We start from the raw sequence: 25,289 nt of genomic DNA, 5'->3' as shown, positions 1-25,289 counted from the left end.
TTTTTGTCCGTCTCAAGAGACTGGAGTGCACCTCTGGGGTGAAGCCAAACTGATGTGTTCCAAAGGAAAGCAGAGCTGTTATTGGACTTTAGTAATTGAAAATTAATAATAATAAAAAATTAACAAACAACAACAACAAAGGAATGCACAGCAATACATTTAACATTGGTTTGGTTGTGGAAGTTGCAGAAAGGAGGTGTAAAAGGTGTAACAATCTTAGGGGCTCCACTCCAGTTTCGTAAAAGCTTTACTCCTTAGCCTTTTCTTCTCACAAGGAAGCAGAGGTTAAGGACCTGCATTTTTCTTCTCCTAGATGGGGTACTTCCCCGGTTGACAAGCCCTATCTGCCCCTCACTTTCCTTTACAGCATGTGTATAAACTGCCTTCTTGTCATTGGACCCAACATTTGTCTTTTCCACTCAATCTGCTGGGCCCTGTCTTCACAAGCAGTTGAAGTCCCTAACTCACAGAGGGTTTGAGACCCATCGGCTACACTCACCTGGTTAAGCCAGCCAGTTGAAGTCGTTCCCAGGGTATGCTCGTTGTCACATGGTGACAGCTTACAAGAGCCACAGGTGAGCGATGAGTGCAGGGGGGAGACCAAAGGTTAACAAACAACCAAAGAAGGAGAATGATGTGTCCCCCAGCAGAGATACGACTCCATCCCCCCCACCCCAGAGATATCTGCCCTCTCCTAAGAACAAACGTGACACAATCTATCAATCAAAACCTATAAGCAAAGCATGGTCACATCTAAAGTAACAGTTCACCAACACACCCAAAAGGAAGACATGGAGGTCAGTTGAAGTGGGAGCATAGGAACAGATTTTATTAGATTGACACCTTGTGCTCCTAGTAGAAGGCTAATGGCAGCAGAGTTGTTGCAAGTTGAATCCCAGATCTTGTGCAGAGTAGAAAGGAATGAGGAGGAGGAGGAGGAGGAGGAGGAGGAGGAGAAGAAGAAGAAGAAGAAGAAGAAGAAGAAGAAGAAGAAGAAGAAGAAGAGTAGTTTGGATTTGATATCCCGCTTTATCACTACCCGAAGGAGTCTCAAAGCGGCTAACAATCTCCTTTCCCCTCCTCCCCCACAACAGACACCCTATGAGGTGGGTGGGGCTGAGAGACTTCAAAGAAGTGTGACTAGCCCAAGGTCATCCAGCAGCTGCATGTGGAGGAGCGGAGACAGATGCCCCAAATGTTTCAATGCAAACTCTCTTAAAGCTTAGTTTGCAAAATAAGTAACCTAGGGTCCGCAATCTAAGGTACATAAATAAAATGAGAAAGGGGATTTGGAGGGATGTATGTTCCAGGGAATATGTGACTGCTGTTGTTGTTTGCTGCTTTGAAGAATGCACAATAATAATAATGTGACTGAGAAAGAAGAGTGCCCAGGTTGGTTATTTGAGGACCTATAGATTTATTGATTCAAGCATTTCTTTGCCCCTCTCTTCACCTAAACAAATCTGGCACACCAGTGGATAAATGTTAACAATGTGATGCTACCTTGTCTGAGACTTGCAGTATAAAAGGCATTACACAAAAGGAAAGGAAATTCAGAGTGACGTAGAGATGCAAACAGTCTTACTGTGGAAACTCAAACAGATTCTGTGAAGGGTGCTCTTTGAAGAAAACCTCATAAAATACATAATAGAGCTGAGAAGCTATCCCGCCGATGATGAGGCCACCTGGCTGGTACCATTCATGTGGAACAGGAAGTGGATCATTCACAGGACATGGCAAAGTATCTTCTTTACGTGCAACAGGTGATTGCAGAAACAGAAATACCAAGAGCCACAACATCCTGCCTCTCTAAAAACGCAGAGCTTCCTGTGCCCATTAGTACAAGGTTCATGTCTTGAACTGGCTAGTGTGAATGATGCCTGGTTTTGCCAATGTAGTTCTACATGAGAGATCTGTGAACTGTTTCTGAAAATCAATTTCTTGGAAACACGTGCCTTTAATAGATTGTTGACACTCTGATTTCAAGTCTGGCAAATAATATTGGGCAGGGGAGTCAGAAAGGAAACTGATGAAGTATTGCCCATCTCTTGCCCATGGCACATGGTAATAATTTTCAGACTTGCTTTTGGACTTTTCTAGTGCTTTCTTTAAAAAACCTCTATGGCTGTGTTTATGTGAGGAAATTATAGTGATTTGGATGATTGCAGGTAGAGATAATAAGTTGTTAACCCCCCCCCCCCGGTGTGGCGCTTTTGGCAACAAGAGACTGGTGCTTGTGTGTTTCCCCAAGTCTCATCACAAGTTACCTCTGCTCCTTTGTGGCACACACACAAAAAGGCAATTGCCTTTCCATTTTCCTTTGTGAGTCAATGCCAATCAGATTGAAGCCATTTTTTCCATGGTTGCAAAGCAGAAAAACCCCAAACTATGGTCATACCCTAATTCAGGCATGTCCAACAGGTAGATCGTGATCTACTGGTAGATCACTGGACGTCTGCGGTAGATCACTGGTAGATCATTGGCTCCCCCCAAAGAAGCTGAACAACTGTGGCTCCCCCCAAAAAAACTCAACATTTTACCTCTCACTGAAAAAACTCAACAAAAAAGCTCAACAACTTTGACCTGAACCTCCAAAAAGGGGGTAGATCGCAGCCAGTTTTTAACTCTATGAGTAGATCACAGTCTCTTGGGAGTTGGCCACCCTGCCCTAACTGAAGTTCCATCCACTCATTGAATATTTCTCTACACAATTCTGTTTTTTTTTCAAAAAGTGTAGTCTAGAAAAGGACATTTGGATTGTTGCTGGTAGAGATAATATGTTGCTCAGGGTCCCCACCACCCATAGAGTGGCACTTTTGGCAACAAGAGGCTGGTATTCGGGTGCTCCCTGAATGTCTCATCGTAAGTTGCCTCTGCTCCTTTGGGGCACACAAATAGATGGCAATTGCCTTTCTGTTTTCCCTTGTGAGTCAATGCCAATGAGAGTGAAGCCATTTTCTTTGGGGTTGCAAAGCAGAAAATCCCAAAGTATGATCATAGCCCAACTCCAGTTTCATCTACGCAGTGAATATTTCTCTACACATTTTTGTTTTTAAGTGTAGTCTATAAAATGACAGTTACTGGCCAATCCTATACACATGAAGGTATAAAGTTAAGTTAATCCGAGGAGAAGTACACCAGTTTGAAACACCATTCTGGAACAGGGCTAGTGGTGGCTGAGACAACCAAACCTTGTATAAGGAAAAGATGCTTTTAAAATAGAGTTTGAATCCACTGTTGGAGGAAGGTGGGTGCAAGGGGAGCGGTCCGCCCCGGGTGCAATCTGGGGGGTGTCACCATGCACCACACCCCAGGGCGTATGCCTCTCGCAGCGCACCCCCGGGACGCGCACCGCTCACTGCACACTCCCAGGATGCTTGATGCTCGCCACACCCCTGCCCAGTTATGCCCCAGCATGTGCTCCACTACTGTTTGAATCCCTCATGCAAAAAAGAGACACTCTGGAGACATTCTTAGTAATCACCTTTATACTAAAACCCTTAATATATAACAAATCAAGGTAAGCGTGGTCGCTCAGGAATGGCCTAACTATTGGGGCCTTGGCTGCACAAAATTGGGCCCACTGGCCAGATGTTCTTGATCCCTCATCTAAGGTGACAGAGCATTTTTATCTTTAATTTCAGAAACCTAAAACTTCCAAAATCCCTCCCGCAAAAGTGTATCACCTGGGTGGAGGAACCCAAAATAAACACTTTTATACTAAAACATGTAATAAACAGTGGTACCTCGACTTACGAACAACTCGACAACCAAATTTTTCGACTTACGGATGGGGGTAAATGTCTCGACCTCCGAAAGGAAACCGCAGAGGTTTTAGATAGGGATTTTTTTACTTACGAATTTTTAGATGGGGTTGCTTCGACTTACGAATTTTTCTGTTTCCAATGCATTCCTATGGGAAATTGCATTTCCAATGGCGTTTTTTGACTTACGAATTTTTCGACCTACGAAGGTGCCTTCGGGATGGATTAAATTCGTAAGTCGAGGCACCACTGTACAGCAATACAATGTATTAAGGGGGAAAGATACAGTTTACATCTTTTTCCTTATCAGTTGCTCCCTGTTGTTCAGCTCAGGCCTGAGCACAATGATGTAGCATTTAGGGGCAAAGATGCAGCCCAACAATCCAGCACTGGAGGATAAGATGGAGAAGATCTCCACCACCACCATGGATTTCCCTTTGGTGCTCAGGTATGTTGGAACAAAAGACAGCCACACACTGCAAAACAGCAACATGCTGAAGGTAATGAACTTGGCTTCATTGAAACTGTCTGGCAATTTACGAGCTGCAAATGCCACAATGAAGCTGGCAATGGCCAGGAGGCCCATGTAGCCCAAAACACAGTAAAACAGGGTCACCGAGCCTTCATTACATTGCACAATGGTTTCTTCTGTTAGCGAGTGCATGTCTAGAGCAGGGAATGGGGGAGAGGTCATCAGCCACCCAGTACAAATAATCACTTGTATGAGGGAACAGAAAAGGACAATGGAGTTGGTCAGTCTTTTCCCTACCCATTTCCTCATACTGGAGCCTGGCTTCGTGGCCATGAAAGCTACAACTACTGTGATGGTTTTGGCCAACACACAGCAAACTGCCACAGAGAAGACGATGCCAAAAGTTGGTTGGCGAAGAAGGCAGGTCACTTTGCCAGGGTGTCCAATGAAGAGAAGTGATGAGAGGAAGCAGAGCAGGAGGGTGATGAGGAGAATGTAGGTGAGATCCCTGTTGTTGGCTTTGACAATGGGTGTGTCTTTGTGTTGAATAAAAGTTCCTAGCACCAAAGTTGTGACCAGGGAAAAAGAAACAGCAATGAAGGCTAAGCTGACACCTAAAGGTTCCTCATAAGAAAGAAAGCTTAGAGTTTTGGGGATGCATCCATTTTTCTTCTTATTTGGATACTGATTTTCTGGGCATCTGAAACAGTCATCCATATCTGAAAAATAGAATAAAGTCAAACTCAAGGAGCAATTCATGTGTGTCTTTTGTCTAGTGTTTGATGTTTCTGCTGAATCTGACATAGATGTTTAAAAAGTATTTTAAGGAGCCATGCTGTATACCCAGCAGGGTGGGGGCCTTTGTCCAATGTCACTCGGATGGCAGAGCGAGTAGAACCTTGTTTTTTTGGGTTGACAGTTAACTGAGACAAAAATGTATTCTACTCCCATATTTAATTGTCTGCAGGTTAGGATACAATTTGTCTTTCGTTTGGTATCAGTAGCCATTTTTAGGTATTTTTAGGAAACTGCCTTGGTCGCACTGGTCGATGATCTCCGGCGGGCTAGGGACAAAGGTAAGAGCTGTTTCCTTGTTCTGCTGGATCTCTCAGCGGCTTTTGACACCATCGACCATAACATCCTTCTGGACCGTCTAGAGGGCTTGGGAGCTGGGGGCACTGTCATGCAGTGGTTCCGCTCCTTCCTCCTGGGCCGTGTTCAGAAAGTGGTGGTGGGGGATGAGTGTTCAGACCCCTGGGCGCTCACTTGTGGGGTGCCTCAGGGTTCTGTCCTCTCCCCCATGCTTTTTAACATCTATATGCAGCCACTGGGAGAGATCATCAGGGGGTTTGGGCTGGGTGTCCATCAGTATGCTGATGATACCCAGCTCTACCTCTCTTTTAAATCAGAACCAGTGAAGGCGGTGAAGGTCCTGTGTGAGTGCTTGGAGGCGGTTGGAGGATGGATGGCGGCTAACAGATTGAGATTGAATCCTGACAAGACAGAAGTACTGTTTGTGGGGGACAGGAGGCGGGCGGGTGTGGAGGACTCCCTGGTCCTGAATGGGGTAACTGTGCCCCTGAAAGACCAGGTGCGCAGCCTGGGAGTCATTTTAGACTCACAGCTGTCCATGGAGGCACAGGTCAACTCCGTGTCCAGGGCAGCTGTTTATCAGCTCCATCTGGTACGCAGGCTGAGTCCCTACCTGCCCACTGACTGTCTCTCCAGAGTGGTGCATGCTCTAGTTATCTCTCGCTTGGACTACTGCAATGCGCTCTACGTGGGGCTACCTTTGAAGGTGACCCGGAAACTACAACTAATCCAGAATGCGGCAGCTAGACTGGTGACTGGGAGCGGCCGCCGAGATCACATAACACCGGTCCTAAAAGACCTACATTGGCTCCCAGTACGTTTCCGAGCACAATTCAAAGTGTTGGTGTTGACCTTTAAAGCCCTAAACGGCCTCGGTCCGGTATACCTGAAGGAGCGTCTCCACCCCCATCGTTCTGCCCGGACACTGAGGTCCAGCTCCGAGGGCCTTCTGGCGGTTCCCTCATTACGAGAAGCCAAGTTACAGGGAACCAGGCAGAGGGCCTTCTCGGTAGTGGCACCCACCCTGTGGAATGCCCTCCCACTAGAGGTCAAAGAGAACAATTACCAGACCTTTAGAAGGCATCTCAAGGCAGCCCTGTTTAGGGAAGCTTTTAATGTTTGATGGATTTCTGTATTTTAGAATTTCTGTTTTTTTTGGAAGCCGCCCAGAGTGGCTGGGGGAACCCGGCCAGATGGGCGGGGTATAAATAATAAATTATTATTATTATTATTATTATTCTAAAACCTTTGTCGGGACGCGGGTGGAGCTGTGGGTTAAACCACAGAGCCTAGGGCTTGCCGATCAGAAGTTCAGGGGTTCGAATCCCCACTATGGGGTGAGCTCCCGTTGTTCTGTCCCAGCTCCTGCCAACCTAGCAGTTTGAAAGCACGTCTATGTGCAAGTAGATAAATAGGTACCACTACAGCACGAAGGTAAACGGCGTTTCCGTGTGCTGCTCTGGTTTGCCAGAAGCGGCTTTGTCATGTTGACCACATGAGTCCTGGAAGCTGTACACCGGCTCCCTCGGACAATAACGCAAGATGAGCACCGCAACCCCAGAGTGGGTCACAACTGGACCTAATGGTCAGGGGTCCCTTTACCTTTTCCTTTAAAGACTTTGTCAAAATGATGGGCAGAAAAGTCATTGGGAAGAACCACATCAATAGGGGTGGACCATAAAGGGTTTATAAAATGACAGGAGCAAGGCATGTCCAATCTTGCCTATCTCTCTCTCTTTGACACCCACCCACATGCATGTGGTTACCTATTGGGAATCTGGAAGCTTATCTTACCAAACTCAAAGGTCTAACCTTGTTCAACTCTGTAGGCTGCAGAGCGCATCCACAACATCAAGTAGAATGGCACTCAAACAGCAAGTGCTGGTTGCAATAAGGACCCTATATTCACCATAGTACCATGCCATCCCCTATTAAAAAGGTAAAGGTAAAGGACCCCTGACAGTTAAGTCCAGTCATGAACGACTCTGGGGTTGCGGTTCTCATCTTGCTTTACTGGCCGAGGGAGCCTACGTTCATCTGCATACAATATTTTGGGGTCATGTGGACAGCATGACTAAGCCATTTGACCAGAGCAGCGCACGGAAATGCTGTTTACCTCCCCGCTGGAGTGCTACCTATTTATCTACTTGCACTTTTTCAGCATGCTTTCTCTTACCTGAAACATAATAACTAAATTTATGGCCTAATTTCACCCAGGATGGATGTCTGGGTTGTCCCAGCCACCACAAAATTCTCAAACATGCAACTTTTTGTACAATTGTACTACTTGCCAGTTTCTCTTAAATTACGTCTAGAATGAAATCATTTTTTGGGGGGGGGGGGAGAGTTTAATTTCAGATCCACATGCATGGGATTTCCCCAGCCTTCTAAATTTTTGAAGTTTTTCATGTGAAGTTACTGGAAAGTAGCAACGAAATATTAACACTACTCTGTGCAGGATAGTGTGGTTACATGCACAACATATTATCTTTTCAACAGATATTTGCTGATCTTGTACAATGAAACCTGTCCACCATTCTGGTTTGAAATAGTGTGGATCTATGCAAAATGTAGTAATTAAATTATTTTAAATAGATCCAACACAATAATCTTTACAAATATTGAAAAATGACAAGTGTCAAGTACCGTTTTGGTCTGAAATCTTCCCTTCTGGACATGGAACACAATCATAGCAGCAAAATTTCTGCCCTTCTTTCCTTTTCTTCTGATTACCAGGGCGGCAGTAGTCATTGCAAACAGAAATAGGTATCACCTGTCAATAAGCAGGAAATAATTTCAGAAGGGAGAAACATCTGAAAGTAATGTTCAGCCTCTGAACTTCAGATAAGAAAGGGGTCCTCTCTTCACATAAATATCTGCATAGGACAGCTGCTTTCTACCAAGAACAGGTATTGGCTTATTTTTGCTGGGAAACCAGAAAAAGAGAGGCAATACCCCTGGCATGGATTAAACTAGGGCCTCTATCACTCTCCTAAACCTGTCAGGATTTGGTAAGCCCCTTTTGAGTCACACTGCCTTTGAGGCATAAAACTCCATGAAAGTGAAACAGGTCAACCTGAAAATACATCCTTCTCTGCCCCACAGGCTTAAGAGACCATTGTAGAAGTCTCTTAAATCAGAATTCAGTGGAGGGGTGTATCATCAATTCTGACATCCTCATTCATTTAATGTACACACCTGCCAAGTGATGAGAAAGCCAATTTCCATCATTACTGTATGTGGCTCCCACTAGTAACATGGGGAAGTGTGCCAACCCTACCCCTGGCCCCTTTTCTATTGAAACAGAGACCAACCCTTCTTCACTCCTAATCAATTTTATCTGGATAATCCTGAGCACATACATACATACATACATACATACTATATACATACATACATCTAGTTACAGGTAGGTAGCCGTGTTGGTCTGAGTCAAAACAAAATAAAAATATTCCTTCAGTAGCACCTTAAAGACCAACTAAGTTTTCATTTTGGTATGAGCTTTTGTGTGCATGCACACAAAAGCTCATACCAAAATAAAAACTTAGTTGGTCTTTAAGGTGCTACTGAAGGATTTTTTTTATTTTATACATACATACATACATACATACATACATACATACATACATACATAATATGTACATAATAAATATTGTTTTAAAATTCATTTCAACTGGGAACATAGATTTGTTTGGTATGTTCATAGTTTCATCTACCGCTATCCAAAATATTTCATTGAAAATAGTAATGGTTGTTTTGGATAATCCGAATGACTCATTTGGAAAATGTGGGGCCCACATGAAAACCCTAGTCTCCAGACCTGATTAAAACCATTGTGCCACCTGATCTTGTCCTCATGAATGATGAATTCTTTTCCATCAACTGCATCAGAATCAACCCATCCAACCTTCACTCGAAGGAAGGACCTGTTTGGGAATGTGACTGTATTCATGATGTCAAATCCACCTCCCATTTCTCTTTGATCAGTAAAGGACACAATTTCTCCAGCTGAGTTATTAAATGAAATGTCATGAAGAACAGGGTGGAGCTAATAAAAAGAGAAAACAGAGTTGACTTGAAAAGAATATAATGGAGATTTTGAGCAAAATGCCATGATTTACAGAAACCCTTCTTTATGAATCTTATTTAGGTATAGTAAAATAGCTTCAGTTAACAAAGAGCACAGGTGAAAAATAAGTGATTCTGACACAACAGATGGAGACTTTTTAATGCATTCACTGAACACATATTATTTCTATCAAGATGCACACAGTTTAAAATGCACACATTAATCTTTTTCAGTGAATAACAGTTTAAAATGCACACATTAATCTTTTTCAGTGAATAAGATTTGCAATAGCATATCAACAGCATTCTGGATCAAAATGTAATAGAGTAAAATGGAGTAAATAGAGAATAAATAAATAAATAGCATTTCAACAGGCTGAAAGCAACTTGTTATTCCAACTTGTTATTGAACTTGTTATTCCAAAACATACAAAAAATACTACTTTCCGGTAAATGTGTTAGGCTGGTCTATATGTATTCTTTTATAAGTTACTGTTATCATAGCTACTATGGACCAAATTTTATCAGTCCATTCAGATACAGTAGGAGAAATGCTACTTTCCCCCATTTTTAGCAATTTTACTGTCCACAAAAGTAATAAAATTGTATAGTATTACTTTATCATTTTCTGGAATAACATATTTTAGATAATGAAGCAGAAATGTTTTAGGTTCCAAGGCTATGTAAAAATCTTCTGTTGTACTAATGCAGATATGATAACTTTTTTCTCTTCAGAAGATAAAATGCATTGAATAAGATATGCAATGCCATTTAGCAGCACTTGTGGATGAAAATTATGATTAAGTCTGCTTCAGTGCTATTTTTCTAGAAAAAGCAGTGCTGGAACTCACCATGAACGCCTCCCTATTTCTCTTAGAATGGAATGGCACCCATCTGAGAGGTGCCGAAACTCACCTGAGATGTTCCTGAACGCACCTGAGACATGCTAGACCTGAGTTCCAGCCAGTTCCCCCTGAAACTTGAGTCTGCTTGCCTTAATCTGTCAGGCGGCATTGTTGCCTGGCACAGCCCCACGTAAGCGATCCTGTACTAATTTTTTTTTTTTTAAAAAAATGTATAGTAGCACCCTGTAAACCAACTAAGTTTGTTCTGGGTATAAGCTTTCATGTGCATGCATACTTCTTAAGCTTATACCCAGAACAAACTTAGTTGGTACAAAGGTGCTACTGAACAATTTTTTAATTTCGACTGCATCAGACCAACACAGCTACCTACCTGAAACTAGGATCCTGTTCTAATTTATTCATTAAAACAATATATTTTGTTTCTCTTCATTTTGAAAACATTACCTGCCAAGGCTTCAGATCTTGAAATTTTAATCGTTTACTTCTACCCAGTGTTCTCTGCTTGGATCTCGGTGAGTAAATGTTCTGCAAGGCATGAGCCACTGTATAGACACCATTGTAAATGCTGTAGCTGTGACCAGTCATGCTCATTTCAAATAGAGTCCTTGGGAGGTTCTGCAACCTCTCCTCCCCAGTGCACATCCCACTGGCCTCCGCTGGTGCGTCGAGATTTGGAAATACACAGTCAAATGCTTGCTCCCAGAATTTCTTGAAAAAGCCATCTCTTTGGGTCCAAGGCGGCTTTATGCTCTGAAGAAATTCTTGGAAGACCGGAAGATTTTGTGAGTGGATAGTGAAGGAAATGGCTCCTTGGAAGAGCAGAACATCCCAAAACTTAAGAAAACCCATAGATATGAAATCAGTCTGGGCTGTAAAGATCCATACCTTTATAAATGATGTGTTTTCCTTATTTGTGGGATCTGATAGAAATATAATAGTTCTCAGTGCTGTAATTGCTAGAGATTCTCCATAAACAATAAATGTAGTGACTTTATTATCTCTGATTCCTACATACATATTTAAAGCTATATCATGCATTTCATCCACATTATCAATGTGGAGTTGTTCTGGGATTCTTTGTGTGAAGGCTGAGCAAATTCCATTTTGAGAAAGCAATGGCTCCAGGGTCTGCAAGAAATGTTCTCCGCTGTTATCATTCATAGCAAAGAGTCCAATCCACGTCCATCCAAAATGCTTAAGCAAGCGGATAATCCCCACAAACTGATGGGCTTCATTGGGAACCATGCGGTAAAAAGAGGGAACCTGGTTTGTATCACTCTCCACTGGGGGGAATGAACCATATGCAAACTGAAAGAAAAATTGAATATAATTTTAAATCATATGGAAACCATTCATCCTTTACCATTTGGCTTTTTATTCAACAAATTCTAAGTTTTCTTTTTTTCTAATTGCCCGTTTTGATTTGAGCTGTGACGAGATCTGTCTCACATCCCCAAAAATAAAACAGAAAAAGAAATGAACAATGAATATGGGATAAAGATGTAGCCTTGTATAAAACTAAATTTTAAATTAAAGATCCTGACTAAAATAGATCCATTAATTTTGTTGAATCTGCTCTGAGTAAAACTACTAAATAGAGCTGCTCTGTGTAGAACAAATATGGAGGTAAACCATAAAGGGAAAGAGAAAAAATTCCCAGGTGCCCCTTCATACCTCTTACCTGTGGAATCTTATAGAGACCTAATGTGTCTGCCATATGGAAGGTGGTATCATGGCCAAGTCCCCCAATGGTGGATATGAGGGTTTTCTGGGTGTCACATTTGTAGTTGGGGACAAATGTCCTCATTTTGAAGAGGAGGTCTAAAGTTGTACGGTAGGTCATCCTTGCATCATAATAGCTGTCATAGATGTGGAAGCCAAGTGTGATATTGGGCAAGATGTTGGGATTCTCATTGACTTCTTTGACAGCAAATGCCAAGGCAAGGACGTGCTGATAAAATTTCGGCACCATACTGCAAATAGAGTAAATTATTTGCAAATATGCATTTACTACAATATTGGACATCTTCTGTTTCAAACTGAAATGAAAAGATTGCATTTGTCATTAACACATTTAAGTGTATAAAAACTATGCTCTCCAAAGAAAATCCATGATTGATTAGGACATTATTACTTTGTATGGCTCTTTCTCACACCTGCCGTTATCAAAAAAATAATAAAACTAATCTGTTTCTCCTTAAGTAGGTTAGAACTTCATTTAACTGAAGAAATAGGTTCTGTACCCTGAAAGCGGCAATGTAATAAACTTTTATATGAAAGTATACTTGAATTTAATGAAGCTTGCTTGTCAAGGGACAAGGTGAGGAAAGAGTCTTGCACATCAGAACCACAGGTTTGAGGTGAGCAATCCACAGTAGCTAAACACAGTAATTGATCCTGCAGGGCGTCAGACAGAAAGGGGAGTCAGGCAGCATTAGATTTATCTTTTCACTGGAAGAAACACCTGACCGCCAATTTTGCCCACTGTCTCTCATCTTGGCCTAATGCCCTGTCCTTACAAGCTTCTGCCATCTAACCTTACTCAATGCAATTCAACCAATCTCCAGAACCCTCCAAATACACCCACTTACTGAACTTGCATTAAAGCCCAGGGAGTTTCCTTATGGAACTTTTTCAGATCAGGAAAGAAGAAATATTCTCCCCCCCCCCCCCGATTTCCCAAATATTTAATGGAAAGAAAATTTCACTAGAGTAATTAATACCCAACACACACTGAAACTTTAAAACATCTTGAATATGAGGGTAGTAAAATTTAATACTCTTTTAAAGGACAAGGAAGCTTTGGAGATATTGAAGGACAGTGTGTGGTAGAGCTCTAGTTTTTTTTAATTTCTCTGCAATGTAACCTTATCTATTTATTTACATTTCCACCCTAATCTTCCCCACAAATACCCTCAGAGTAAATGTAATAAAAAATATGAAGACTCTTTCCCCATCCCTTTACAAAATAGAAATCATGTTTTACTATGGGAGAACAAAAGACATATTTGCTTTCTGCAAACATAGTAGATTGTGGAAGATTCAGGAGATGACAGAATGAGTCTGCCGAGAGTACATAATAAAGGTTTCTTGTCTATCATTAAGATCATTTTTTGAGCAGCTAGTGTGTGTGTGTGTGTGTGTGTGTGTGTGTGTGTGTGTGTGTGTGTATACACATATATAAAACTTTTTTTATTCCACCATTCAGTCAAAATGGGGCTCCCACTGCAGCTTGAAAACGTCATTGATAAGACAAGCCCTCCCTTTAAGATTTCTGCCCGAAAGACATGAGACAAAGGGAAAGGCAATCCAGAGGGGGAATGGAAAATTCTTACGATGGAACATGAAACAGGTTCTGTGATGGGTGTTCCTTGAAGAAAACGTCAAAGAAAACGTAACAGTTCTGAGACACAATCCCACCAATGATGAGGTCACCTGGCTGGTACCACTCATGCGGAACAGGAAAAGGATTATTCCTGGGGCACCGGGTAGATTTAGAGCTATTAGAAACAGGCGGAATCAGAAATAGCAACAGCAACAGCAGCAGCATCCTGGCAGCCTAGCTTCCTTCTGAACTCAGACTCTCTTATGTTCTTGTGTCCATCCTAGCTGCCTTAGAAAAGGTTACAATGGATGATGCATGTCTCTGTTAACCCTGCCCTATAATAGAGAGTGTGTGTGTGCTGCATTTAGTCAACCTTTAACCAATACATTCTTTGAATACTACCAGATATTTCAAAATCAGAAATTGAATTTGTCAAGTCCAGCCTGCCTTTGGTCCCTTCCCCAGGTTTCAGTACACAGGGTTAGTTATTATTTGAAACAGCATCACGAGTAGCAGCAACATCCTAGCAGCCTAGCTTGCCTCTGAATTTGATTCTGCTCTGTGCATCCATAGTAGCTACCTTTAAAGAGGCTACATTCAGTGATGCATGGCTCAGTCAATGCAGCTCTATGAGGGAGATTATGATCTGCATTTAATCAAAGTGTTACGAATGCATTCCTTGAGTCGTAACAGAGATTGTGTTGTCTTAAATTGAATTGATAAAGCCCTGCCTGACATAGGCCCTACACTATCTCTCCATAGGTCATGGGTTCATTTTTAACCATGTTCAGGCTTTCTTGTTGACTGTTTCCTTGTCCCTTCGGGACACCACCTGGTTTAACCTGGTGGGAGAAAGATGCAGCGATTTAAGTAATTGCAGAATAGGAGTATTAATTACTTGTTCAGAGTTTGGAGTCTGAGTGACACTTTCCCATTTTTGCTTCCAAGAACATATTCCCTTGGTGAGCTAATAGCAAAAGGAAGCTCAGATTCATCATACTGGTTCTGGGAAACAAAGCAGCCGTGCTATATTTTGAGATTAAAGCTAGTTCTGAACTCCACTTCTCTTCCAGGAAATTGGAGTAAAATCTCCATAAGATTAAACTATATATTAAAAACAAACAGGTAGCTTGACTCGTGTGCATGAGCAAGTTGCACTGGTTGCAAGTCCATGTCAGCTTAGTTCGAATGTTCTTTGTTAGTGGGCGGTAGCTTGATTTGTATCAGTCTGTGGAACACTGCAAAACATGCACACCCCTCAACTTTCCCAGTTAAATTGGGACATCCCATTTTGGGGCCATGCTGTCATGTGAGAGCACGTCTCTGAAACCGCACAAGATTGTGGCATCCAAAAAAAAGTCTGTTTTGGAGTGCCGTGCTCTTGAATGGGTCACATAAATCTCACGAAAGCATGGCCCCAGAAGATGTGCATTCTGGTTAAGGCGTGACAAGACTCCTTGCTGATCTTATTGTACTATGTTGCTTTTGTTAATTATAGCAATTAATTTTAAGTTTGCTAAAGGCTAAGGAGTAAACTCTACACAAATCCAAACTGGAGTCCCCAAGATGGTTGTACACCTTCTTGCATCTTCTGCAGTCAAGCTGGTGCCAAACAGCTTGACTGCAGAAGCTCTACTTTCCTTTGGGCCCCATAAGCGAGGCTGAGAGGGAGGGGTTCTTGGCATCTGGGAAGCCCAAGGACCTCCACAAACACTGCCCAGCCTTGTGCCCCACAGAGGAAAATTTGGTTCTGCTAACACAGTGGTTTGACTTAAACACTGGAAGTGCCCTCCATTGTCTCTTGTGACAGATAGAAGTCAACAATTTCTTAGGCTGGTTTATATGTACTGTATTCTTTTGCATGTGGAGACCTTTTAACCACCCCCCAAAAAAATTCAGACAAGACTCAAAATTTTGGTTTGGTTTTTGGCAGAATTTAGGCCACAACTTTATTGATTACAATCAAGTGAGTGGTTGCATAGGCTCTGGTTCGACTAGCTGCCTGCACCCTAGCAGGCAGCGCTGACCCTGGGCACCAACCATAAGTCAGCTATTGGTGAATACCTGGGACAGTGACAAGCAGGACCCTGCTAGGCCACCACCCAGATGGCCCCTGAACTCAGGCTCAGGGCACACCCCCTCTCAGGGAAGACCAGCCATGAGTTCGTGTATTACTTCTTAAAGGAATACCCAACGCATATGGATTGCTAGGCATCCTGCCACCCCTATCCACCTGAACTAGACCCTATCCGCCACATGAGCGCATGCGCTCTCTGCCAACCACTCACCCAATCCCTTAACCCCACTGACACAGAGGACAGCCATAAATCATTCCCAGCTACAGACAGATGAACGGCATCAAGCTTGTACAGGGATGCATTGTGTACGGTAATGCCTGGGTGATGGATGACTGTCCTGCCCAAGGCCCAAACCTTCTTGGCCACTGCACTCTGGATGCGCCTTCTGGCTCCCTTGGTGGCAGCTGGGCAAAGACTCCTTCTCCATTCGCGTCACGGCAGAAGTTGCAACCAGAATATTTTGAGTTCCGAAAGAGCTGCCTTCAACTCATCCAAGTCCTCCTGCATGTGGGTCCGCAGGCGCAAGCTGGGAGCTTCCGGCAGGTTGTTCTCGCCCAGCTGGAGCACCATTGCCGCAGGAGTGCCTTCCACAGACACCTTCGCCCACACCGTTGGGATAAGCTCCTCCCAACGCATTCCTCATCTGGATATCCAGGTGTGGATTAGAACTGAGCATTGTGGAACCCCACATTGAAGGTTCCACTGAAAAGCATTCCCCAAGCAATACCCTCTGGGAACGACCATCCAGGTAGGACTGGAACCACCACAAAGAGGTGCTACCCACCCCTAGTTCAGAAAAGAAGAGTCGTTCCAGAAGGATACTGTTATGTACTGAGCTGAATCTTAGAACAATAGGATTCAGAATCAGCGGGAGCTACCCAATCCAACTCCAGGTGGAAGTGAATCCGCAACCTGATTGGCCTGCTGGAGCAGCCAATCAGGCGGCTGGCAGAAGTGAATCTGCTACCTGATTGGCCTGTAGGAGCAGCCAATCAGGCTGCAGGCAGAAGTCAATCCACAATATAATTGGCCCACAGGTGTAGCCCTGAAGTAGCCAATCACGCAAGGCCCATTGTGTAAATAATGTATATAAGCAGATGGTTTGGGGAAAAGAGCCATTCGTCTTCTCTTCTCCTCCTTGATGACTATGAGCTGAATAAAGAGCATGAAATTCACTCTTGACTCCGAGTATATTTCAGATACCATGGTTGATGGTATTGAAAGCTGCTGAGAGGTTGAGAAGAATTAACAAGAACATGTTTCCTTTACCTGTCTCTCAACAGTGGTCACCGTACAGGACAACAAAAGCAGTTTCGGTGCTTTGGATGCCCTGTACATTTTCAAATGTATTCTTTTATTCTTCATTTAAGCAACTTTTCCCATTAAAATGAAAGCATCCTAGAAATGGGAAGAATTCTGTGGGTCATCTAGTCCAACCCCCTGCGTTGCAGGAAGCTCAAAGTATCCATGACCGATGACCATCCAACCTTTCATTAAAATGCTTTAGTGGAATCCTTTGCCTCTCGTGAGAATCTGATCCACCTTCAAACAGCTCTTTCTGTCAGAAAGCTCTACCTGGTAATTAGTTTAAGGTTGACAAACATCCTCTTTTAGGGGTCCTACATGCCCATCCGGGAGGGGGGGGGATTTTACATTTTAAAGCAAATGTCTTGGATTTTGGCTTTAAAATAAAAACTATTTGCTCAGGTTACTCTGGCTCAGCTCTGGCTCGGACTCAGCGGCAGTGGAAGGGCTATCTGGTGATAGCCCTAAGAAAGCTGGACAACTTTTTCTGTCTGGAATGGGTGGAGGGGGAAGAGGCAATGATGATGATGGGGAACCCTCCTTGTTTAAATTACACTGTAACTGCTATGAAAATGTAAAATTTCCCCATTTGTCCAGCATAGTAATAAATAGGTGGGTTCATGCAAATCAGTCAAGACAGCTGTTTTTAAACTATAGCTTTACTGTATAGAGAGCTATTGGTTCCCATTCCTTTGAAAAAAAAATGGAGTTGGGATGTGCCCTTTATCTCAAAATGTAGCACTTTTATTTGTGCAATAACTTCACTCTGAGTTTCCTCTTGTCAGCTCACTATGGAAAAGTCATTTGATAAATTTTTATGCCTCTAAGGAGCAGAATAGTGAATTGAAAAAGCAAAAGAGCCACTCAGACTCCAAATTCTAATAAAGGTATTCATAAGCATACCCATCAATTACCCAAATCACTGCAATTTCTTCAACAGAGCAAACCGCCAGATGCATCTCAGAAGCCACTAGAAAACAACAAGCAAGCCTGAAAGTGGTAATAACTAACCCTGCATACTGAAACCTGGGGTAGGAGCCAGAGGCAGGCTGGACTTGACAAATTCAATTTCTGATTTTGAAATATCTGGTAGTATTCAAAGAATGCATTTGTTAAACGTTGACGAAATGCAGCACACACACACACACACACACACACACACACACTATTATAGGGCAGGGTTAACAGAGACATGCACCATCCATTGTAGCCTTTTCTAAGGCAGCTAGGATGGATCAGCACAAGAGAGTCTGAGTTCAGAAGGAAGCTGGGCTGCCAGGATGTTGCTGCTGTTGCTGTTGCAATTTCTAATTCCTCCTCTTTCTAATACCTCTAATACTTTCAGGTGTCCTGTGAATGATCCTATCCCTGTTCCACATGAGTGGTACCAGCCAGGTGACCTCATCATTGGTGGGATTGTTTCTCATATCTATTACGTTTTCTATGACGTTGTCTTCAAGGAACACCCAACACAGAAGCTGTTCGATGTTCCATAGTAAGAATCTTCCATGCCCTTAACACTCCTCCGTGTCACATTTCCTTTTTGTTTTCTAAAGTGGTACAGAAATAGACTTTTTTTTGTTCACACAAACTGTATTTACAATTCCTCTGTAGTACAGATATTGTGGGGGAGAATGGTGAAAATAAATATAAATAGATAAACATATAAGGTAACTTATATTTAAGTATATAAGGGGAAATGCAAAACATACAACTAGAGGTCTGCCAATGCTGTTCCTCCAATTTCATCAAAGCTAGCTTCCCCTGTAATTGAGTATTATAGATTACAGTGGAACCTTGGTTCACGAAGTTAATCTATTCTGGAAGTCCGTTCGACTCCTGAAACGTTCAAAAACCAATGCATTGCTTCCTATTGGTGCAGGCGCCCTGGAAACAATAGCAGACAACCAAATTGGACGTTTGGCTTCTGAAAAACGTTCGAAAACCGGAACACTTATTTCTGGGTTTTTGGCGTACAGGAGTCCATACTACCTGATTTTCATGGTACTGTAATGTTTCACAGTGGGCAGGGTGTTGAGTTGTTCATTGTTGTTGTTGTTTAGTCCTTTAGTCGTGTCCGACTCTTCGTGAACCCATGGACCATAGCACACCAGGCACTCCTGTCTTGCACTGCCTCCCGCAGTTTGGTCAAACTCATGTTCGTAGCTTCGAGAACACTGTCCAACCATTTCGCCCTCTGTTGTCCCCTTCTCCTAGTGCCCTCAATCTTTCCCAACATCAGGGTCTTTTCCAAGGATTCTTCTCTTCTCATGAGGTGGCCAAAGTATTGGAGCCTCAGCTTCACGATCTGTCCTTCCATTGAGCACTCAGGGCTGATTTCCTTCAGAATGGATAGGTTTGATCTTCTTGCAGTCCATGGGACTCTCAAGAGTCTCCTCCAGCACCATAATTCAAAAGCATCAAAAGAGTTGTTTATTATTATTATTATTATTATTATTATTATTATTATTATTATTATGGCTCTGATCAATCATCAGTGTTCAATGTTCACTGCACTGTGGGGTGTTTATAAGCTTAGATGCATTAATTGCAAATAAAATATTTTCATTTCAGTATGAATCAATTCGAAACAGAATGTGTTCAGCATTACGCTATATTCATTTTTGTAAATCATTTACTTTATTTGCAGCATGATGACAAAATTCTACCAACATGTTCTTGCCCTGGCATTTGCTGTGAAAGAAATCAATGAGAATCCCAACACCTTGCACAATGTCACACTTGGCTTCCACATCCATGACAGCTATTTTGATGCAAGGATGACCTACCGCACTACACTCGACCTCCTCTTCAAAAGGGGTCAATTCATCCCCAACTATAAATGTGACACACAGAAAACCCTCATATCCATCATTGGGGGACTTGGCTCTGATACTTCCTTCCATATGGCAGACATATTAGGTCCCTACAAGACTCCACAGGTAAGCTATGTGTAGGGTTGTATGGGGATTTTATTCTCCCATTCTCTATGGTCTATAGTCAAGGTTTATTCTACTCAGCGTGGATCCATCAGGTAATATTTACTCTGCAATTTTACTCAGAGCAGACCTATTAATACTAATGATCAATTTCAATGAGTCTTCACTGAATAGGTTTTAGTTTGATCCAACCTTAAATCTCTATCCCCTCTTCCATTCCCCCCCCCCCATGCATGTGAATCTGATCTGGTCAAATTGCAAATCAGAATGCTGTTTTAAAAGAAGGTTAGAAAATTATTTTAACATTACTACATAACATCTGTACAATTTCTTTTAGCTGGCATATGGTTCCTTTCCTCCAGAGGAGAGTGACACAACTCAATTCCCGTCATTTTATCGCATGGTGCCCAATGAAGCCCACCAGTACACAGGGATTATCCGCTTGCTTAAGCATTTTGGTTGGACATGGGTTGGGCTCTTTGCTCCTAATGATAACAGTGGGGAATATTTCATCAGGAATTTCCAGCCATTGCTTTCTCAAAATGGAATTTGTTCAGCCTTTACACAAAGAATCCCATATCAACTACATCTTGATAACCTGGATGAACTGCATGATGTATTCTTAAATATGTATGCAGTGTTCAGATATAATGAAGTCACTACCTTTATCGTCTATGGAGAATCCCTGACAATTATAGTTCTGAGAGGCATTGTACTTTTGCGAGACCCAACTAATAAGGAAATCACAGCATTTAAAAGGGTGTGGATCCTGACAGCCCAGACTGATTTCACATTATCAGGGCTTTTTAAGTATTGGGATTTTCAGCTCTTCCAAGGTGCCATATCCTTCACAATTCATTCACAAAATCTTCTAGTCTTCATGGAATTTCTTCAGAGTATAAACCCTTCCAGGACCCAGGGAGAAGGATTCTTCGAAGTCTTCTGGGAGCAAGCATTTGACTGTATACTCCCAAATCCCAGTGAGCCAATGGACATCAATGAAGTGTGTACTGGAAAGGAGAGCTTGGACAGTCTTCCAAGGTCTCTGTTTGAAATGGAAATATCTGGCCATAGCTATAGTATCTACAATGCTGTTTATGTTGTGGCTCATACTTTGAATGCCATTCATTTGTCGACATCGAAGCAGAGCGCAAAGGGGAGGCATGGAAGATTAAAACTTCAAAATCTGCAGCCTTGGCAGGTAACACTCGAGAAATTAAGAGCAAGAAAAATTTGACTATTTCATTGAAACAATAAGTACAACGTAAGATTTCATCACAATTTCCATGCAGAAATAATACTTCAACAGTGTTGGTAATTCTTTATGAGATTTTATTTCATCTTTAATATTTTTATTTAATCTTTGGTATATCATTAAGGTTTTTTCAAATAATGAAATAAGATGAAATAAGCTTATACCAATAAGAGAGAGAGAGAAAGAGAAAAGAAAACACAAAAGGAACCCCAAAGACAGAACAATTAGAACAAAAGAATAAAAGGGGGAAATAAAAAGGTCTTCCAATTTTCTAACTGACAGGTACATAATAGAAATTATTCAAACTATTCACTCAAGGATGACATCTACCTGATCAATTTTATGTTACACATTATTTCCCCAATCTTTTAACACAAATGCCTCAGATTAATTTGCTTCTTAAAGCCAGAAAGTAGTTCACAGATCTGACGGAAATTACCACTGGTTCACAAAGAAACCTCTCTCAGTCATAAATTGGAACCATCTCAGACATTATTCAAGAAAGGGAGGCTTTAACACAGTGGAGGCAACCTTCCACCAGTGGTGTAGGAAGGGGGGTACGGGGGTGCGGGTCACCCTGGGTGTCATGCATGAGGGGGGTGACAAAATGGCCCACCAGCTGGGAGGCGGGAATGCCACTTCCCTGGTGCCGGTGCTGCGCACCTGCCTCCCACAACTACCATATTGAACTGGGGGCAGCTGGCACTGGCTTGGGGAGCCGGGGGGGGGCAAAGGCTGACTCCATCCCACTGGAGATGTGGGTAGGGGCCGAACTTGGGAGCGGAACCTTCCACAGGAAAACACAACACGCACAAACAGGAGCACTGCAGCAGCGAGTGTCTTTCAAAACACAAACAAAGCAACCAAGCCAGGTGACTTTTGCTTTCACTGCGTCCCCACACCAAGCAGCCTTGCAAGGCTCGGATCTGGGGAGGGGGGTGCCAGAAGGACGCAACAGCCTCCGCTTGAGGCTGGGGTCACTCCAGTGGTGGTGGGGGTTTCATGTGCGATGCCTTTGTTTTCTGCCGCTTGCCCCGTCCCCTTGCATGTGGGTGTCACGCGCCGCTGCTGCCTGCCATCTTCTTCCTCCCCATTTAATGTGTCAAAACAGCTGACTTTCATATTATATATGTGTAAAGTGAAGCTGATCGTCTCAGAATTGATGCTTTTGAATTATGGTGCTGGAGGAGACTCTTGAGAGTCCTATGGACTGCAAGAAGATCAAACCTATCCATTCTGAAGGAAATCAGCCCTCAGTGCTCACTTGGAAGGACATATCGTGAAGCTGAGGATCCAGTACTTTGGCCACCACATGAGAAGAGAAGACTCCCTGGAAAACACCCTGATGTTGGGAAAGATTGAGGGCACAAGGAGAAGGGGACAACAGAGGTGGTTGGGCAGTGTTCTCGAAGCTACGAACATGAGTCTGACCAAACTGCGGGAGGCAATGCAAGACAGGAGTGCCTGGCATGCTCTGGTCCATTGGGTCACAAAGAGTTGGACACAACTAAACAAAACAAAGTGAAGCTCCATAATTAATGCTCATAAAGAAAGGTCTTTGTAGATCATGCTATTTTGTTCAACACCTCCATTACGTTGTTTTCCCTTCCCCTTTATTTTCCTTTTCAATTAGCTACACCATTTTCTTCCTCACATTTCATTCAACAACTCTGCTGGAGAAACAGTGTCCTTTACTAATAAAAGAGAAATGGGAGGTGGATTTGACATCATGAACACGCTCACCTTCCCAAACAAGTCTTTCCTTCAAGTGAAGGTTGGATGGGTGGATCCCAATGCTCCCAACAGAGAGGAATTCATCATTCATGAGGACATGATAATATGGAACAAAGGTTTTAATGAGGTTTGAAATCTAGGATTGCTTTGAGTTGATGCACTCTCCAGATAACCACTTTTATCTTTGATAGCTTCATGGATCAAATTTGGAAAGCTAGCTGGATGCAACTCCCCCACCCCATTTTCTCAGTTGAAATGAAGTTTTAATAATATTTATTACATTTCATGTATGTATGGCAGAGCTTAGAATGGTTCAGATAAAATTTATGTATGCAGAAATTATGGTTTGTCTCTGCTTCAAATGAAAAGTCTCCATGTCTCAGTTGAAGATTCAAGATCTAATCATTTTTATTTCTAAGCAGGGCTATCAAAACCCCAAACTTTCCTGCATTCCTAGAGAGCTAATATTGTTTCAAAATCTGAATCCATCTGGGAGGTGCAAAGGCTGTCACTTAGTTTATTCTGGGTTCATTTGCAGATATGTGCTTCAGGACATGTGGTGGTACCTAAGGTTACAACTGATAAAGTGACCGTATCTTAATCCATGTCTTGTGTCTTGCCTTTTTTTTTGGGGGGGGGGTCCTGATTTTTTGAAAAGGGGTCAATGGCTGTGTTATATTTGGAACAGCTTTTTTGAGAGCTAGTGTGGTGTAGTGGTTAAGAGCGGTAGACTCCTAAACTGGGGAACCGGGTCCGTGTCTCCACTCCTCCACATGCAGCTGCTGGGTGACCTTGGGCTAGTCACACTTCTCTGAAGTCTTTCAACCCAACTCACCTCACAGAGTGTTTGTTGTGGGGGAGGAGGGAAAAGGAGAATGTTAGCCGCTTTGAGACTCCTTAGGGTAGTGATAAAGTGGGATATCAAATCCAAACAATTCTTCTTCTTGTTGTTTGTTTGTTTGTTTGTTTTGATGGGATGAGCAGTTCACTTTCTTATTTGAAGTGACTGAATTTTCAAAGCAACATCACTCCTTCATGAAATTATTTCCTATTTCCGGACAGGTGCTGCCCGTTTCTGTATGTAATGACTACTGCCGCCCAGGTAATCAGAAGAAAAGGAAGGAAGGGAAGAAATTTTGCTGCTATGATTGTATTCTATGTCCAGAAGGGAAGATTTCAGACCAGAATGGTATATGGCATTTTTAGTTGTTGAATACTACTAATGAGTATTGCGTCATATGCATGTAAAAGAATTAATGACTACATTTTGCATTTGCCAGTATAGGCGCATAATGAATGACACAGGAGACTGGTATTGTGTTGAACTAGGGCACAACTTTATTGATTAACAGGAAATAGTAAGTTTGGCAGCCCACCTGCTACTTGGTAGGAACCTGGGTGAGTCAAACTTGTGCTGGGGAGTCGCCCCTGAGATGGATTTGATTCCACGACCCAAAAAGGCCTCCATTGGTGTATCAGTCCCCTGGGGGACTCGGACAGAGCCAGTCCTCCTGGATCCCTCTTATGGGGTATCCCTGTGATTAAGGATCCAGCCCAATGCCTTATCCTCCAAAGTTGTGAGGGTTGCTATGAGGTAGGCAAAACCATGCAAGCCAGCCAATGTACTTGCATGGGGAAAGTCCTCCCTGGCACAAAATACAGGGCCCACATAAACCATAGCAAGGTCTGAAGTCAGAGTGCTACTCTTCCTTCCCCCCCCCCCCAATGATTGGCCTATAGGGTGGTCTGCACCTGGCCACAGTCCCCAAGCCCCTGCCTCTGAATGGCTAAGCGGCACAACTTGCCCTTACCTGAGAGCCTCACACGTCTGGAGGTAGGCAGTGCCAGGTTTCCATCACCTCCCCCAGACCTGCCAGAAGAAGACAGCCTCCCTGGTCCCACCTCAGAGTCCCAGGGGAGCAGATAATATCCACATAACCTGCTTAGAGTGATGTGGTAATATTTTCCTGCTGTTATACAGTAACTTCTGAAGGAAATATACAAAAACTAATAGGTCTGGTTCAATGCTATACACACAGATGTGAAAGCACTCCCCACTCATCTGAAATGTCTTTTGTTGTGCACATATCAGGAAGTACAATTGAAACACACTCATCATCAATGTTAGGCCAGACTTTAATTCATTATTGCACAGGTAAGCAGGGGTGGGAAAAGCATTAGTGTCAATGGATAATTGGAATCTAAACGAGCACATGCTGATCAATCTCCACCCGAAGATTGAGATGCACACAATACGCTGAGGAGTTTACCAGGATTGAACACTGGTGTGTCACAGGAAAAGTATGAAGAATCTCACTAAGCAACGATGATATTGGTTTAGGTAAGGCCAGCCTCATTTGAGTTCTGGGCATGCTTTCATTCTGTGCTCTA

The 25,289-nt window shown here is 42.8% G+C and overlaps 1 protein-coding gene across 1 annotated transcript; it reads right to left on the bottom strand.

Moving 5' to 3' along the window:
• Nucleotides 1-4,053: 4,053 nt before the first annotated feature.
• LOC118078086 (vomeronasal type-2 receptor 26-like) lies at nucleotides 4,054-11,507 on the bottom strand. The gene is made up of 4 exons (XM_060281367.1): nucleotides 10,707-11,507; nucleotides 9,149-9,376; nucleotides 7,975-8,101; nucleotides 4,054-4,955 (listed from the first exon to the last, which is right to left on the bottom strand). Exons 1-4 carry the CDS (start codon nucleotides 11,505-11,507, stop codon nucleotides 4,054-4,056), a joined length of 2,058 nt encoding a protein of 685 aa, XP_060137350.1.
• Between the last annotated feature and the right edge of the window lie 13,782 nt (nucleotides 11,508-25,289).

Source organism: Zootoca vivipara, chromosome 13, assembly GCF_963506605.1.
Source record: "Zootoca vivipara chromosome 13, rZooViv1.1, whole genome shotgun sequence".
Classification (NCBI taxonomy): domain Eukaryota; kingdom Metazoa; phylum Chordata; class Lepidosauria; order Squamata; family Lacertidae; genus Zootoca; species Zootoca vivipara.
The sequence above is the reverse complement of the archived record's forward strand: the minus strand, read 5'-3'. Positions and strand labels throughout refer to the sequence as shown.